This window comes from Lagenorhynchus albirostris, chromosome 4, assembly GCF_949774975.1.
Source record: "Lagenorhynchus albirostris chromosome 4, mLagAlb1.1, whole genome shotgun sequence".
Taxonomy (NCBI): domain Eukaryota; kingdom Metazoa; phylum Chordata; class Mammalia; order Artiodactyla; family Delphinidae; genus Lagenorhynchus; species Lagenorhynchus albirostris.
In genome coordinates this window covers 95,607,896-95,625,240 of record NC_083098.1, presented here as the reverse complement: position 1 = coordinate 95,625,240, position 17,345 = coordinate 95,607,896, and the positions used below count along the sequence as shown (strand labels likewise).

The 17,345-nt window shown below is 37.3% G+C and overlaps 1 protein-coding gene across 1 annotated transcript in view; it reads left to right on the top strand.

The window, feature by feature from the left end:
- Window positions 1-17,345, top strand: part of TBC1D19 (TBC1 domain family member 19) — a 153,552-nt gene that overhangs the window by 100,597 nt on the left and 35,610 nt on the right. The window contains exons 13-14 of the mRNA XM_060147328.1: window positions 3,098-3,160; window positions 14,352-14,436. Coding sequence (XP_060003311.1) covers window positions 3,098-3,160; window positions 14,352-14,436 — 148 coding nt within the window. The remainder of the gene's footprint in view (window positions 1-3,097; window positions 3,161-14,351; window positions 14,437-17,345) is intronic.

Below are 17,345 nucleotides of genomic sequence, written 5' to 3'. Positions count from 1 at the left end.
TTATCCTCCTTCCCGTTGAAACTGTCCTCATAATCCTTTCCTGACCCTCCCATTTATTGATTAAGAGAATGATAAGCATTTCCTGTCCTTATAAATTCAAGTTTTCCACACAAACTACATAAAAAGAAACTAAAAGGAAAATGAGATTATGGATTTTTTTATCTTATTTGTCTCACAGTCTTTAGGGCCTGCTTATTTATTTTATTATTTTGAAGTCATGTTTTATTTTTAATTTCTTTTAGTTTCTAGACATATAGTTAAGCACGTCTCAAGTTTTATGATAAAGATTCATTGAGTTTTTGTTTCCAGGCATCTGATATTGAGACAAGATGCAGATGCTGAAAACGTGATATAGGATATGACTGATTCTGGATTAATGATTGGGTTGTTTAAAAGACTTGGATTTTAGATTTAGAACTTGTAAGATAGAGGAGATGGGCATATTATTCCAGATCTCAGAAACAGGGGAGAGAAGAACCTAAAAATTTGTCTGGGTAAAACATAACCGAAGTTAATTATAACAATGACTACTAGCATTTAATGATTGCTTACTATGTGCCATACATTGTTCCAAACTCTTTACATAGATTGTCATCTGATCCTGTTAGCTACCTTGGGTGGTAGATACCAGCATTTGGGCTGTAAATGATAAATGCATTTTTTCCTGGAAAAAACTTGCATTCTGCAAAATCATGCTTAAAAATAAGAGCTTATAGGAAAAATAGCCCTTTTGTAACTAAAGTGCTAACAGAAACAATAATTGGGAGATGAATTGGACAACTCAGGCAGGCTGCTCCTGCAGGAGTTTTTAAAAATGTACAAAAATAATAAAGTGTAAATGCTAAAGTAATGCAGATGGAAGTGGTGCACAGCACCACTGGGGCTGCTTTTCAGGTGGGCACAAGAGGAAGTGCAGAAGCTAAGAGATGTGCAAGGCTGGGGGTGTGCCTCTCTGGAGAGGGGACCCCCGTGCAATCATTCATTTTCCATTCTCTTGAAATACAGTTATAAGGGCTCATGCCTGTGGAAGACTTTGTCCTTTCCTGCTGAAGGTTGTAATTCTACTTCTGCTGTTCTGGCTTCCTTTTTTTAAAGAAAAATTGCATATGAAAGAACACAATTTTCATGTTATACTGCCATCATTCCCTTACTCACCAGCCACATATTGATACATGTGTTGTAGCAAAACAGGAAGTACTATCATTTTACCATTTTACAGATGAGGGAACTGAGGTAAAGAAAGAGTAAAGAAATTTGTTTAAATTCATATATTAAATAGCAAAGCCAAGATTTGAATCTAGGTAATCTGACTTCACAACCATACCTTTAACCACTGTGCTCTACAGAGAGAAAAGATGAGGAAATTTAAGAGGATGCAGTCTTTTGATGAAAAGTCTTGACTCTCACAGAAGTTTTTACATAGATTTGGATCACAGGTACTACTATTAACTTTGAGGTCAAATGATTGTGCTCAGGGGATTATTTTAACAACAGCCTAAGACATCTTTTGGGCTTTAAGACCTTCAATCTCCTTTCTGTTCAAATGAGAGAAGACTCAACAAGAGAAGTTGTTCAAAAAATCCAAGAGTGCTAGCATGAGAGTTCTCTTTGCTGCCAACATGAATTTCAGTTCGAATCAGTAAAAAACAAATCTGTCATGAGAAAGAGGTAAACAGTTTGTGTCTGAAGAATTGAATATAAGTTCTGCTAGAATCAATCCTGACTGTCCACAACATGAGTGTTTTTAGGAAGATATCTGTCTCTGGTTGTTTCTGACTTGTATTAGTTGAGTTCTGCTGATCTTATTGGAACAACTCCAAACATTATTAAAGTCAGCCCTTGAGGAAATGAGCATTTTTAAATTATTTGAAGTTTCATTACAAGTCCCTTTGGCAAAGGCTCATTTTTAATTTAACTGAAAGTAAAGTAGAATTATTTTAGTGATTAAAGAAATTAATGAAACAAGGCAATGCTTATATACAGAACACCATCAAACCCTCCCTAAGCTAAAATATCTAATGGTTCTCTCTGGACTGTGTTTTTTTCCCACAAACTTGCCTTGAATCCACACCATCTACAGTTTTTCACCACTTGCTATGATGGACAGTTGACCTGTCAGTTTATATCAGTGTTTCTCAACCTTTTCTTCATTATTATCCCTAAAGAGAAAATTTTCTCTAATATAAAAAAATTAAATACCAAAGAATAAGATTTTGGTGGGTAAGGATAAGCTTTGGAGGTCCACAAACCATTGTACTATGTAAAAGTTTTTGATCCCCAGGAACGAAGTCTCACCCCTTAGAGGCAGTATCATCCTCGTTGAGATTGCATGGTCTCTGCCTCTGCCCACGTTGTGACTTAGACTGGCTCCTTTCTTTCCTCTTAGTCTGCATCTTTCAGTTTTCCCAAGCGTAGCACACATTCACTACCTCCAGAGTCATCCACAGCTCATTTCATCCTCCTGTAATTGCTGCTTTGATCAATAGTCTGATTGAATTTTGTAGGTTGAGCAATATTATCATAGATTCCTGCAATATTTCTTTGTAACTGTTCCAATATTTCTACTATGTATGTTTTCTTGCTGGGGAGATTGAAGATAAACATTGTCTAGTTTGTTTGTTTGCTAGCAAGCAATGACTTGCAAGTGAAAAATCACAAAAACATGAAAGATTTTTGGTATTTTTAGGGAATGGCAAGAATGTGGGTCTGAATAGTGGAAGGTGAGATTGGAACAGTAATTTGAGGCCAGATTGCTATGGTTGCTTTTGGATGTTGTGATTGCATCTCCTTTTCTAATTTTAAGACACCTAAATATTAGATTTAAAGGAGATAAAATTGAAATAAATAATAAAGAATTACTAATGGAACCAAAAAGACTGTGAACAATTTGTAGTCAAATAATGTGTCACTTATATTAGTCAAGTAAATTTATAAGTTTACCTGTGATAATTCTAGTGATAAAATCTAATTGAGAAGTTTATAATCATACATAAAAATAAAATCATTGCAGTATTATTTCTAGATGTTGCCTTTATGTCTTAGTACTATAGACATACTCATTTAGGTTCTCTTCAGTGCTCTCTACTTTTAATTATAGGATGTGAAATTGACAGCAAGCAATGATGATTATTATTTTGTATTTGAAGATTACTTATATCAGGTAAGTTGAAAAATTAAAATATGTAATGTTCTTGTTTTAAGTTCTCCAACTCAGAATACTTTAGAAGATATCTCTTTTGTTAACTGAATCTTCCTGAAATCCACTATGTTTATTTTTTATCTAATTAAATGTTCTAAGTTTGGGATAAGGTTAATTTTTGTTCTTACATGGGACTAGGTAGGAGAATAAGAGCTACATATCTGCTCCAACCAGGAGAGGTATATGCACAGATTTTTTTTTTATACATGTATCAACTCTTTTTTACATTCTATTCTCAGATAGGTCATTTCAGAGTATTGAGTAGAGTTCTCTGTGCTGTACAGTAGGTTCTTATTAGTTATCTGTATATATATATAGTAGTGTATATATGTCAATCCCAATCTCCTAATTTATCCCTCCCCCCGTAACCATAAGTTTGTTTTCTACATCTGTGACTCTATTTCTGTTTTGTAAATAGGTTCATTTGTACCTTTTTTTTTTAGATTCCACATATAAGCAATATCATATGATATTTGTCTTTGTCTGACTGACTTCACTCAGTATGACAACCTCTAGGTCCATCCATGTTGCTGCAAATGGCATTATTTCATTCTTTTTTACGGCTGAGTAATATTCCATTGTATATATGTACCACATCTTCTTTATCCTTTCCTCCGTCAATGGACATTTAGGTTGCTTCCAAGTCCTGGCTGTTGTAAATAGTGCTGCAATGAACATTGGGGTATGTGTATCTTTTCGAATTATGGTTTTCTCCAGATATATGCCCAGGAGTGGGATTGCTGGATCATATGGTAACCCTATTTTTAGTTTCTTAAGGAACCTCCATACTGTTCTCCATAGTGGCTGTACCAATTTACATTCCCACCACAGTGTAGGAGGGTCCCCTTTTCTCTACACCCTCTCCAGCATTTATTGTTTGTAGAGTTTTTGATTAGGCATGGATTCTTAAATTGAATGTCCAGTTCATATTTCAGTCATCCCAAGACGTTCAGAGAAAGCATTTTACATGATAGTTTTCTATTAGAGGCCTTGAATAAATAATTAAATGTTTTGAAATCAGTTTGAAGCATTGTGATTACTCTTGATCATTTCATGTGCTGATATTGTGGGTGTTTGGATTTACCTAGGTCTTTTTCATATCTACTAAAATAGAAACATCTTACTACAAACAGGAAATATGAAATTTATGTAGAATTGCTTAAATAATACTTTTTTTAAAGATCACACACACATAGATAGATAGATAGAAGATTAATAATTTGATTTTGAGTGAATGTCAACATGTGTCATGGAGAAAATATCTAGATTCCACATGACAATTTCTGCTTCATTAAATGTAAATCAGTCCCAGCTGTCTGGATTAGCAGGTTTCTAATTGGTAATAGTGGTGGTAGTTGTGCGTCTGTTTAAGAAAAGAGTTAAATGAGATTCTCTCAAGAAGGTTTAATTAATCATATATTCCAAGAACTAAATTCCAACAATTTTATAAAATTTATTTATAAAGCTAAAATTTGAAATAACCCTGGAAACAATTTTAAGGAAGTTTCAGTGATTTTAAATGTGCCATTAATTTTTTTAATTTTAAAAAACAGTAAAGATTTAAAATCCCATTCTTCAACATAATTAAAAGTTGGAAAATACAAAAATCTAAAAGTTTATTTACTTATCTAGCTAATATGTAGCCTGGTACCTAATTCTTAGTACTCAGTAAAATTTTGAATGTACAGTAAGGTTAATGCTTCATTTATATATTAATGTTTGTTTCCATACTTAAGAAATATTGAGTGGAAATGATTAGTTTTGGTATTGTATCATAAGGAGGTCCACAGAACCATCCCTAGCAGAAAAATCAAAATCAGTGAAAATTATTTAAAAAACAAAAATATTTAAAGTATCTGGGGCTTCCCTGGTGGCGCAGTGGTTGAGAGTCCGCCTGACGATGCAGCGGACATGGGTTCGTGCCCTGGTCCGGGAAGATCCCACATGCCACGGAGCGGCTAGGCCCGTGAGCCATGGCCGCTGAGCCTGCGCGTCCGGAGCCTGTGCTCCGCAACGGGAGAGGCCACAACAGTGAGAGGCCCATGTACCACAAAAAAAAAATCTGGAATCTGTGTTAAGGTCATACATGAAGACAGCAACAACAACAAAAAAAAAACCCAAAAAACATTTATTCAAGAAAAGCTACTAAATCTCAGAACAGTCTGCAGCACTTGAGTCGTGATGCACTCTCTCCCTCCCCTCACCCCCAGATAATCCTGATGGAAGCTTCAATTCAGCTGAGTGTGGCCAGGAAGATGGGGTTCCGTTTCCCTATAACTTCTAGTCAAGGGCTGCAGTATCTCTATATGAGGGTCAGGTAATCAGTATTTCTCACACTCCTCAGCTCTGTGTTGCAGATGCTAAATTCCAGAAGAATGCAGCCAAGAAGTCAGGGACTCCCTGCCTTCAACTCATAGGGCAGACCTCTGTGGAGAGCAGGTTTGAGTAACCTCCATATTTATTTTCTGTAGTGGCTGTACCAACTTGCATTCCCGCCAACAGTGCACTAGGGTTCCCTTTTCTCTGTACCCTCCCCAATACTTGTCTTTCTTTGTCTTGTCTTTTTGATGATAGCCATTTTAACAGGCCTGAGGTGATAACATATTGTGGTTTTGATTTGCATTTCCCTGATGATTATTGATGTTGACTACCTTTTCATGTACCTGTTGGCCATTTGTATGTCTTCTTTGGAAAACTTCTATTCAGTTCCTCTGCCCATTTTTTAATTGGGTTTTTTTTTGTTTTTTTGCTATTGAGTTGTAAGAATTCTTAATATATTTTGGATATTAACCCCTTATCAGATATATGATTTGGAAATATTTTCTCCCATCCTCCCATCCTTTTCATTTTGTTGTTTATTTCTTTTGCTTTACAGAAGCTTTTTAGTTTGATGTAGTCCCACTTATTTATTTTGCTTTTGTTGCTTGTGGTTTTACTGTCATATCCAGAAAATCGCTGTGAAGTCAAGGAGCTTTTTTTCTGTGTTTTTTTCTAGGAGTTTTATGGTACAGGTCTTACATTTAAGTCTTAAATCCATTTCACGTTCATTTTTGTGAGTGGGGTAAGATACGAGTCTAATTTCATTCTTCTGCATGTGGTTATCCAGTTTTCCCAACCCTATTTATTATTGAAGATACTATCCTTTCTCCATTGAGTATTTGTGGCTCCCTTGTCAAATATTACTTGACTATTTATGTGTGGTTTATTTCTGGGCTCTCGATTCTATTCCGTTGGCTTGTGTGTCTATTTTTATGCCAGTGCTATACTATTTTGATTACTATAGCTTTGTAGCATAGCTTGAAATCAGGAAGTATGATGCTTTGTTATTCTTTCTTGAGATTGTTTTGGCTACTCAAGTTCTCTTGTGGCTCTATACAAATTTTAGGATTGTTTTTCTATTTCTGTGAAAAAAATGCCATTGGAATTTAAATAGGGATTGCATTGAATCTATAGATGGCTTTGGGTAGTAGGGACATTTTAACAATGCTAATTCTTCGGATCCATGAACATGGGATATTGTTCCATTTGTGTCTTCTTCAGTTTCTTTCATCAAAGTCTTGTACTTTTCAGTGTACAGATCTTTCACCTCCTTGGTTAAACTTACTCCTTAGTATTTTATTGGTTTTGATACTATAGTGAATGGAATTATTTATTTCTTTTTCAGATGTTTTGCTGTTAGTGTATAGAAACACAGCTGTTTTCTGTATGCTGTTTTGTATCCTGCAACTTTACTGAATTCATTGTTCAGTTCTAGCAGATTTTTGGTGGAATCCTTAGGATTTTCTACATATAAGATCATATCATTTGCAAATAAAGATAATTTTATTTCTCTCTTTCCTGTTTGGATGCCTTCTTTTCTTTGTCTTGCCTGATTGCTCAGAGTGGTCTTGTAAAAATACCAATCAATTCATGTTACTTGTGAGATTAAAACCAAAAAGACCAAAATCCTTCATGAAGCCTACATGACCCTGCGTGCACTGGTCCACCTCTTCAGCCTCATTGTTCACCTCTGCCCTGACACTCTGGCACAGTGTATTCCAACCACTCTGATCTTTTAGTCCTCAAGTTCACTATACTTCTTGCTACCTCAGGGCCAGGAGACCTGCAATTCCTTTGATGTAAAAGACTGTTACCCTCCCCTCTTCCTCTAATAAATTCCTATTTTTCCTTCAGCTCTCAGCTAAAATATCACTTACTCACAAATACCTTCCCTGACCCACTCCCTGCTTCCCAACACAAACACACAAAGTCATGGCCATCTAAAGTATGCTTTTAAAGTCCTATGTAGTATTTTTCATACTTTTTATTTATAGTACTTTTTATAGCTTATTTGATTATTTTATAATTTCTCCCCCATAAATGTTTAGTATTATGACAGTAAACATGAATACATAAATTATAATATCAACCAAAGGCCAATAATTATATATTTATAGTGTGTTGACTATTCTACTTCAGTGTGTAGGTAGAAAAAGTGTAAATTTGACGATTTCATCCCCTTTGGTGACTGGAAAGAAGAGGATTGTCAATTTTAAGTTACAACTACAAAGGCTTTTTGGTGGTAGTAAAAGAGATTTGCCAGGCAACATATCTGCCTCATTTGATGAACAGGGTCAGTAAGGATATCATTTTAAATGAGAGTAGTAACAATTTCTCAAATAGTGCCAGAATTAGCCCTTGAGGATATACTCATCTTTGTGTACCCCATAAACTTGGAAAACTTATAAGTGACTAAGTCTGAAAAACAGAACCATTTATAAACAATGGATGCATTCTCTGAGAAAAAGCAGATTGATCATCAGTAAATATTTATTGATTCTTATATGTAAATGATACCACCTTTGATGGGCTTATTACATGCTAGCTAGGGAGGCAAAAATGTTTTGAAATTGTTTTAAAGTGTTTATGTACAGCATTGGATATTAAGTTAATTAATATCACAGATAGTAAGTACTATAGGAGTGTGCTTTAACAATTATTTTCCATTTCTATCATATTTTAGTCCAAATTGTATTATTTTTAGATTTCACATAATTTTTTCAGTCGTACATCTCCTGGCCTCTGCTACTCTTAGTACTTTGTAAAGCTGTAATGTGGATCTTTATCCTTATAACATAAATAAAAGGATAATTATAACACATAAGTTCTGTCTTTGGGAATTATGCAGAATTAAATTTTCCTCATGTGGATACTTTCCATGATCATACCTTTTAAATAACTAATTTTACAATTAGTCTGACTTATCAGAGGGAAGTTCATTTTAAGTAATAAAAATTATAATTGTATGTATTGGAAACAATATTATCAGAAATTGAGTTCTGATTTTTCTCTGGGAAAAGAATTTTATCCTTATACGTGTGTGCACGCACACTTGTATGTGTATGTATGTATAAGAAAGAAGAAAGGCTTTTCTTGTCACTAATTATAGGCTTTCCTTTGGCAGAGCTGCCTAGCAACATAACTGCTCTATGGGAAAATTGTTGATTGTAATGGAGTGAACTTAATGTTCCTGGCATGCTCTGTGTCATAACCAATTTATTGGGTTTTGTGACTAGGCTACAAAATTAGACAGCACGTGGCATTGCTGTGTCCATATATAGACGAGAAAACCTCCAGTAATCCCTCCTGAAGGAAGATCTGGGCCAATGCTACAAGGATACACAGGCACTCTTCTGAGTGACTCATGTTAGTTACCTAAATTTTATAAGCAACAACACTGAGCATTACAGAAATAATGTTTTGAGTTATAAGTCAACTTTTTTGTATTCCAAAGTTTAGTTTTTATTTTGCATGAAATTCTTAAAAATACTTCATTGTGCTGAAAGTTTTAAATTATATCAGAGTTTTAAAATGTGTTCAAACAGAAGATAACCCTTATTCCATGGAAGTATATTGGGTAGTTTGACAATAACATTTTCAGGTTCTAGTACTTAATAGCCTCATGACAATCTATAAAAGTTAACTTATTGTCCAAAGTATATAAAATATTTATAGGGGAGAATGTTTATATAGTAAAGAGAAGACACGGGAATTAATCTTTCTGTTGGGTGACAAATTCTCTACCATACGCTTGGCTTATCTAGCATATGCTTAGTAGGAATACTGACATATTAGAATATGCCATAGTTATACATATTTTAATGCCATTGAATGGTGTTCAAGAAAGGCCCAGGTGCAATCAGATAGCCTTTATTCATGTCAAGTTATTGAGTGTCTGTTCTGATACAGGGACTGTGTAAGGTGCTGCATGTTTATTAAGCTCACATTTTAGTAAAAAATGAGGTAAAGGCAAATACATAGTTATAATTTGATAAATGCTCTGATAGACGTTTATGCACTGTTGCATGCAAATACAATTAAAGGAGAAATAAATTCTGGGAGTAGTTCAGCTTAGCGGTGGCTTCAGAATAGAAATGTTATCTGAAATGTCTGGTTCTTTTTCCTTTAATTTAAAAATTTTTAAATTTTTTTATCGAAGTATGGTTGATATACAATAGTATATTATTTTCAGGTGTACAACATAGTGATTTGACATTTATATACATTACAAATTGATCACCGTGATAAGTCTAGTAACCATCTGTCACCATACAGTTATTCCAGTTATTATTGACTGTATTCCCTGCGCTGTACATTATATTCTCATGACTCCTTTGTTTTATAACTGGAAGTTTGTACTTCTTAATCCTCTTCACCTATTTCGCTCAACCCCCCACCCACCTCCCCTCTGGCTACCGTCAATTTGTCCTCTGTATCTATGAATCTATTTCTGTTTTATTTTGTTTGTCTGTTTGTGGTTATTTTTTTTTAAGATTCCACTTATAAATGAAATCATGGTATTTGTCTTTCTCTGAGGAAATGTCTGGTTCTTAAAGGCAAGGAATTAGGAGACTGAGAAAAACAAAAATAAACATGAGCCATGTGCATACAGTGATTAGTGAAGAGAGATTAGCTTTTCATGGCAGTGAACAACTCTGGCAGCTCAGGCTAACCTTAATGAGCACTTGCTATAGAGCAAGGTCTGTGTGAACAGAGAGAGAGAACGAATGTGAAAGACATGTCAATACCATGACCTATCATTCTGATCACTTCCTCTTGAATACATGTTCAACTCCCTCACGCTTCTCCCAATTTCTAGTAGTAACTGACTGACAAAACCTTAATCCTGGTTAAGTACAACTCTCTACCAATTCTGTGGCTGCAGTGTACATTTGAAAGTAGCTGGAGAAAAACATGCAATCATGATGACTGGTTTGATTTAAATTCATGACCTTTAACCTCAAGAGAGTCCTTACTTCTGCTCGGCATTTCTACTTCATTTCCCTGGTCCAATCATTCATCTATTCCCCTAGAGGACTTCTCATACCTCCTCTCTCTTCAGATCTCCACCTCTTCTCTCTCAGGTAATGACTTTGAGTCCTGTTTCTGAAAAAAATCAAAGTTCTGAGAACCGCCCTCCATCACACGTATTCCACCTACCTGCCTCTGCACCCATATGTTCAGCTTTCCCTTCCTCTTATCATGGATAAACTGCCCGTGCTTTTATTTATAACAAAGCCAGTCCCTGCATTTGGACACTGAAACTCATCTTCCCTCGGTACTCAAAGGCAGTGCAATTGTTAGTTTTTCCATCATCAATTTTCCCATTTCTGTTGAATCACTCCTCTTAGTATACAACTGCATGGTTATTTCTCTCAACCTGAAAAACAAAGCAAAATAAAGTGAAACAAAAATCTTTCTTGATCTCTTATCCCTTCCAGCTACTGCCCCATTCCCCTGTTCCCTTATTTGGCAAAACTTCTTTTTAAAAAATCTGCAGATATTGTTTCTAAGTCCTATCCTCCTATTCTCTCTTGAACCTTCCTTAATCAGTCTTTTTGTGCCCAACTTGTCCTACTGAAGATCACGAGTGATTTCATATTGCTGGTCATTTCCCAGTTTTCACCTTACTTTATCTGTTTGGTCACTCAATCATGCCTTCTCTTTGATTCTCTTTCTTCACTTGGCTTCTAGGATATCATGCTTTCTGGTTCCCTTCTATCTTACTGGCTGGCATTCTCATTCACCTTTGCTGCTTTCTCTTCATCTCCCTGTCATACCCTGGAGTAACGCCAAGGATAAGTCCTTGGACCTCTTTTTTTCCCCCATCTTTGCCATTGGTGATCTCATATATTCTCCTGACTTTAAGTACCATCTGTACACTGACAACTTCCAAATTTTTATTTATCTTTCATTTATATTTGTCTTTTGGGGCTTTCTGGACCTCTCCCTTCAACCCTAGGCTTATTTGTCTGGTCCCGGTGACCTGTTCCAAAATCTTATTATCCCAGGCTCATTTCCTGACCACTTTTAGGTTCCTAATTAAAATACACATCAGGGCTTCCCTGGTGGCGCAGTGGTTGAGAGTCCACCTGCCGATGCAGGGGGCACGGGTTCGTGCCCTGGTCCAGGAAGATCCCACATGCCGCGGAGCGGCTGGGCCCGTGAGCCATGGCCGCTGAGCCTGCGCGTCCGGAGCCTGTGCTCCGCAACGGGAGAGGCCACAGCAGTGAGAGGCCCGCGTACCGCAAAAAATAAACTATTGTTCGTCTGTATAGTGGATTATTCTGCAGCATTAAAAAATGTGGGTAGAAAATACTTACTTTATAATTTTTTTTTACAGATTTATTTACTTTATTTTTAAAATTTTGGCTGTGTTAGGTCTTCATTGCTGCACGTGGGCGTTCTCTAGTTGCGGTGAGCAGGGGCTACTCTTCGTTGCGGTGTGCAGGCTTCTCTTTGCAGTGGCTTCTCTTGTTGTGGAGCACAAGGCATGCGGCCTTCAGTAGTTGTGGCACGTGGGCTCAGTAGTTGTGGCTCGTGGGCTCTAGAGCACAGGCTCAGTAGTTGTGGCACATGGGATTAGTTGCTCCGCGGCATGTGGGATCTTCCCAGACCAGGGATCGAACCCGTGTCCCCTGCATTGGCAGGTGGATTCTTAACCACTGCACCACCAGGGAAATCCCTTATTTTATAATACTGAGAGAAAGTAGAGTATAGAACAGTATGCGTAATCCTATTTTGTTGGAAAAATTTATGTATGTATGTATAAGAACAGCCCGGAAGGATATTTATCAAAATATTAACACTGGTGAGATTGTGGGTCTTCTTTCTCCATTTTTTAATTATCTCTATTTCTAATTTTTTTTCTTATTTTTATCATAAACATGTATTGCTTGCATAGTCTTTTAATATATAAAAATAAATCAGCAGCAATGGTTGGTACGTATCTCATGACTGCACCTGACTGATGCCCAGTCTCCATATCTATCCTGTTTCTAAAGCTGGGCCCCTCTCTTGTGTCTTGAACTCATGGTTCCCCTCTCCATTCACTCCTGCTGCTAGTCGAGCCCTGATTTTGTTCCCCAGTTCTGTTAACTGGGCTTCTGCCTTTTTCTGTTATTCCCGAATCCTTTTCTCAGTAACATCTTTTGAATCCCAGGACTTCTAATACCAGGACCTAGATTTCCTGTCACTCACTAATCACCTTCCTGGGGATTGGTCCCCTGCCTCCAGGCTGGTATCAACAATCCACTTCCTCCTACTAGACATCTTTGATTTTGACTTTCTGCCCTACCTATTTTCCTCTCTAGGTAGAGTTGCCATATCTACCTGCTGGTCAGAACAACCAGCTTCTAACCTGTGCTGGGCTGCCACTTGTTCTACTGCTGCTAATCCCTTTTAGATACCATGAGTTGCCTTCCCTCCCACCCTGACATGCCCACTGCCAGCTGCTGCATCCCAGCAATGAGCCTAGTTCCAGTTTCCTGCACTTTTCAAACTTCTCTGTGCCATCGTAGTTACCTAGGGTCCCTGCTCTACACATCTTATCTTATTAAATTTCTTCAAGTTGGTTCTTTTTTGCAGATTAAAAATACACTAAAAGAATCAACTGGTCAACATCACTAATCATTAGAGAAATGCAAATCAAAACTACAGTGAGGTATCACCTCACACCAGTCAGAATGGCCATCATCAAAAAATCTACAAACAGTAAATGCTGGAGAGGGTGTGGAGAAAAGGGAACCCTCTTGCACTGTTGGTGGGAATATAAATTAATACAGCCACTATGGAGAACAGTATGGAGGTTCCTTAAAAAACTAAAAATAGAACTACCATGTGACCCAGCAGTCCCACTACTGGGCATATACCCTGAGAAAACTATAATTCAAAAAGAGTCATGTACCACAATGTTAATTGCAGCTCTATTTACAATAACCAGGACATGGAAGCAACCTAAGTGTCCATCGACAGATGAATAGATAAAGAAGATGTGGCACATATATACAATGGAATATTACTCAGCCATAAAAAGAAACGAAATTGAGTTATTTGTAGTGAGGTGGATGGACCTAGAGTCTGTCATACAGAGTGAAGTAAGTCAGAAAGAGAAAAACAAATACCGTATGCTAACACATATATATGGAATCTAAAAAAAAAAAAAAATGGTAATGAAGAACCTAGGGGCAGGACAGGAATAAAGATGCAGACGTAGGGGCTTCCCTGGTGGCGCAGTGGTTGAGAGTCCGCTTGCCAATGCAAGGGACACGGGTTTGTACCCCAGTCTGGGAAGATCCCACATGCCGCGGAGCGACTGGGCCCGTGAGCCATGGCCGCTGAGCCTGCACGTCCGGAGACTGTGCTCCGCAATGGGAGAGGCCCGTGTACCACAAAAAAAAAAAAAAAAGATGCAGACGTAGAGAATGGACTTGAGGACATGGGGAGGTGGAAGGGTAAGGTGGGACAAAGTGAGAGAGTGGCATGGACATATATACAGTACCAATTGTAAAATAGATAGCTAGTGGGAAGCAGCCGCATAGCACTGGGAGATCAGCTCTGTGCTTTGTAACCGTCTAGAGAGGTGGGATAGGAAGGGTGGGAGGGAGACGCAAGAGGGAAGGGATATGGGGATATATGTATACGTATAGCTGATTCACTTTGTTATACAGCAGAAACTAACACAACATTGTAAAGCAGTTATATTCCAATAAAGATGTTAAAAAAATAAAAAGTACACAAGTTAACACAACATTGTAATGCAACCATATCTCAATACAAAATAAAGGGAAAAAAACAGTGCTTAATTGTTTGTTTTTTCCAATGTTGTACCCAGGTATTACTTTGTTTCTCCCGAGATACATCTGTGTTGGGTCACTTTGCATACAACAGTGCTTCACCACCGAAATCATACATAAGAGGTAAAATTTTAGTATATAAAGGAAGTATTCTTTAACACTTACATAATCATGCCAAGACTGTTTATTTTATAGCATATATTGGTTGTCAAAATTTTTGTTGTAAATTATTTAATAAGATGTCTCTCAGGTTATTGTAACTACCTTTCACTCCCACTTAAATCAGTGCCCAAGCCACTTATCGCAGATCACAGGAAAGTGGTTCCCCAAAACAGCATTTAAAATTACTTCTTTATTTTTCCTGTTTGCTCTCTCCTCTGTTGCTGTTTTTGCCATATCTGTTGACTTTTACTTACCCTTCTAACTATGAGTTTATCAGTTGAATTTTCTTTTTCTTGCTTTCTTTACTCCTTCTCTCAAAATGTTACACCACACTTAAAGTTTGATATAATTTATATGGTATTAGCTTTCTTAATTCTATTTTATTGCTTTCTTCTCTTTATCACTAGCTGCCTACAAGATTATGCTATTTCAGTATCCTGCTATCACCTGGCAATTGAACTAATTTCAGCTGGAAGCCTTTCCCCGCTTCCTCCTTTTTATTAAGTAGTGAACACCCAGCACTGGAAGCTTATAAGCCTATTGTGTATGGTCATTCTGCTATTCCCATAAAGAAAGATGCTGTTTGTCCTGTATCTCCTAAGTCCAACCGTCTGCCTGATTACTACAACCCCTGCCCTAAGACAGGCCCACATTGCCAGTGCTGGGATCAGGCTCCCCCTACTTGGGGGCTCTCTTGGTTACATTGCTTCTATACTGAATTGATAGAAGCATTTGGTTTACTTGTTTGTTTCTTTCACATCATCTGCTGAAAAACTGATTATAGAACTTATCTAATGGACTTACCTCTAAATTCAGCCAAATTTTAATTCAGCCCTCCATCAGTTGATCCTGTCTTAACCTAGCTAACTTTGATTCTCTGTTTATTCCACATTATCCCACTTTCATTCTAAGCCTCTATATATTCCCTAAACATGGAAAGATTCCCACTCCTCCACCCCCAAAATCATAGGTTCTTGAAGAACTAGCCTATATCTCACAGTATCAGAAAAACTCAGATTATTTCCTTCTATGTAGGGAAAAACCCAATTCTTTCCTACTGTGTTTTGCTCCTGTGTTTTTAATTTACTACTCACACAAAGCACTTCACTTCTGACACTTTTGGTCACACATATGTGGGGAGTTTTCCCCACAATAACAAGCTAGTCTTGACACCACCTGGGTGTCCTGCAGTTTAACTCAATTCTAACACTGTCTACCTAGAGATGGTGTCAGATCCCACAGGTTAAGGACTGAGTCCTCACATACATACACACACACACACACTTCAGACACCAGTCACAAGCTTAGGTTATCATCTGTGCTTCTGACCAACTGGCTTTAGACTGGACATTCCAACAACCCTCTCCTTGGGTTTGACTGATGTACTAGAGAGGCCCACAGAACTCAGGGAAACACGTACTAACATTTACCAGTTGGTTAAAGGATATGATAAAGAATACAAATGAACAGCCAGATGAAGAGGCACATAGGGCTACGCCTGGGAGGGTCACAAGCATAGAAGCTTCTGTCCCCATGGAGTTGGAGTGCGTCTTCTTCCCAGTGTTGATGTGTTTGCCCACCTAGAAGCTCTTCAAACCCCCTACTTCTGGGGTTTTATGGAGTCTTCCTCACAGAGGCATGATCAATTATTAAACTCCATTTCCAGTCCCTCTGGAGTATGAGGGGGTGGGGCTTCTAATCAAGGCTTGGTCTTTCTGGTGACCAGCGCCCGTTCAGAAGCCCACTCAGAGTCACCCCAATAGAATGAAAGATGCTCCTAATGCTCTTCTCACTTAGGAAAGTACAAGGGTTTCAGGAGCTCTGTGCCAGCAACCAGGGGCAGAGACCAATACACATTTTCCATTGTCTCCAAGTCCACCAACCCATCATCAATTTCCCTCTCCTCGAAACCTCTAAAGCACGTAAAGGCTGTGCCAGAAAACTTAGCAAACATATCTTAATGTTTCCTGTTTTAGTCAGGATTATAAGCCACATGGTTCAGACACCATATCTCATATCTACTCTGTTTGCCTCTCGGCACGTAGCCCAGTATTGGGTACCCAGCAGGTATTCTCTATCATCCATCCATCGACCTACCTACCCATCTATCATTTCATTCTCTTCTTACTCACAAGATCAACCCTTGTTGTCTCCACCCTAACCTAAACTGCTCATGCAGTTCTTCATTTCCTCTCTCCCACCATTCCCAACCAAAAAAATTTTTTTAATTAAAAATCTTACCTTAAAGCCAAGTGCAAAAACGCATGTGACTTTTCAGTAGACTCAACAGTGTTAGAAAAACTGTCAAGATAAGAGCTACCTACTTTTTCCCACCTCAGTAGAAGGTGGGAAAAAACTCAGACCTTTGAAAGTTTTGAGGAAAAACTTTTAAAAACTCACTTAAACATTTAATTATGGTGAATATACTTTAATTTTCTGAGATAATCCTGATTTCAAATATTTAGCCTCATTCTCAGACCATATCAATTGTTTAGGAATTCAGAACATATTACCACCATACAGTGAAAGACATTTAATTTTAACTTTTTAGCTCATTCCATAAAATGTAAACTAATGAGGTGTTGCAAAGCTTAGGACTTACTTTAATGACTAGACTAGAATTACTTATAATTAACACAACAATTCTAGGCTTACAAATAGATGCTGCTCTTCTTAAGTGCTTAAGGAGCTTGAAAATGTTTGTTCTTTTAATTATTTTATATCACTTACCTTGTAGTGCTTAAGTTTATATTATTGACTTTAGTTGATGAAAGGATTTGCTAATACCAAAAGATTGGCTGGCATATTTTCAAATTAATTCCATATCATAAAATGAAATGAAAGGAGATTGTACTATAGTAGTTCATAAA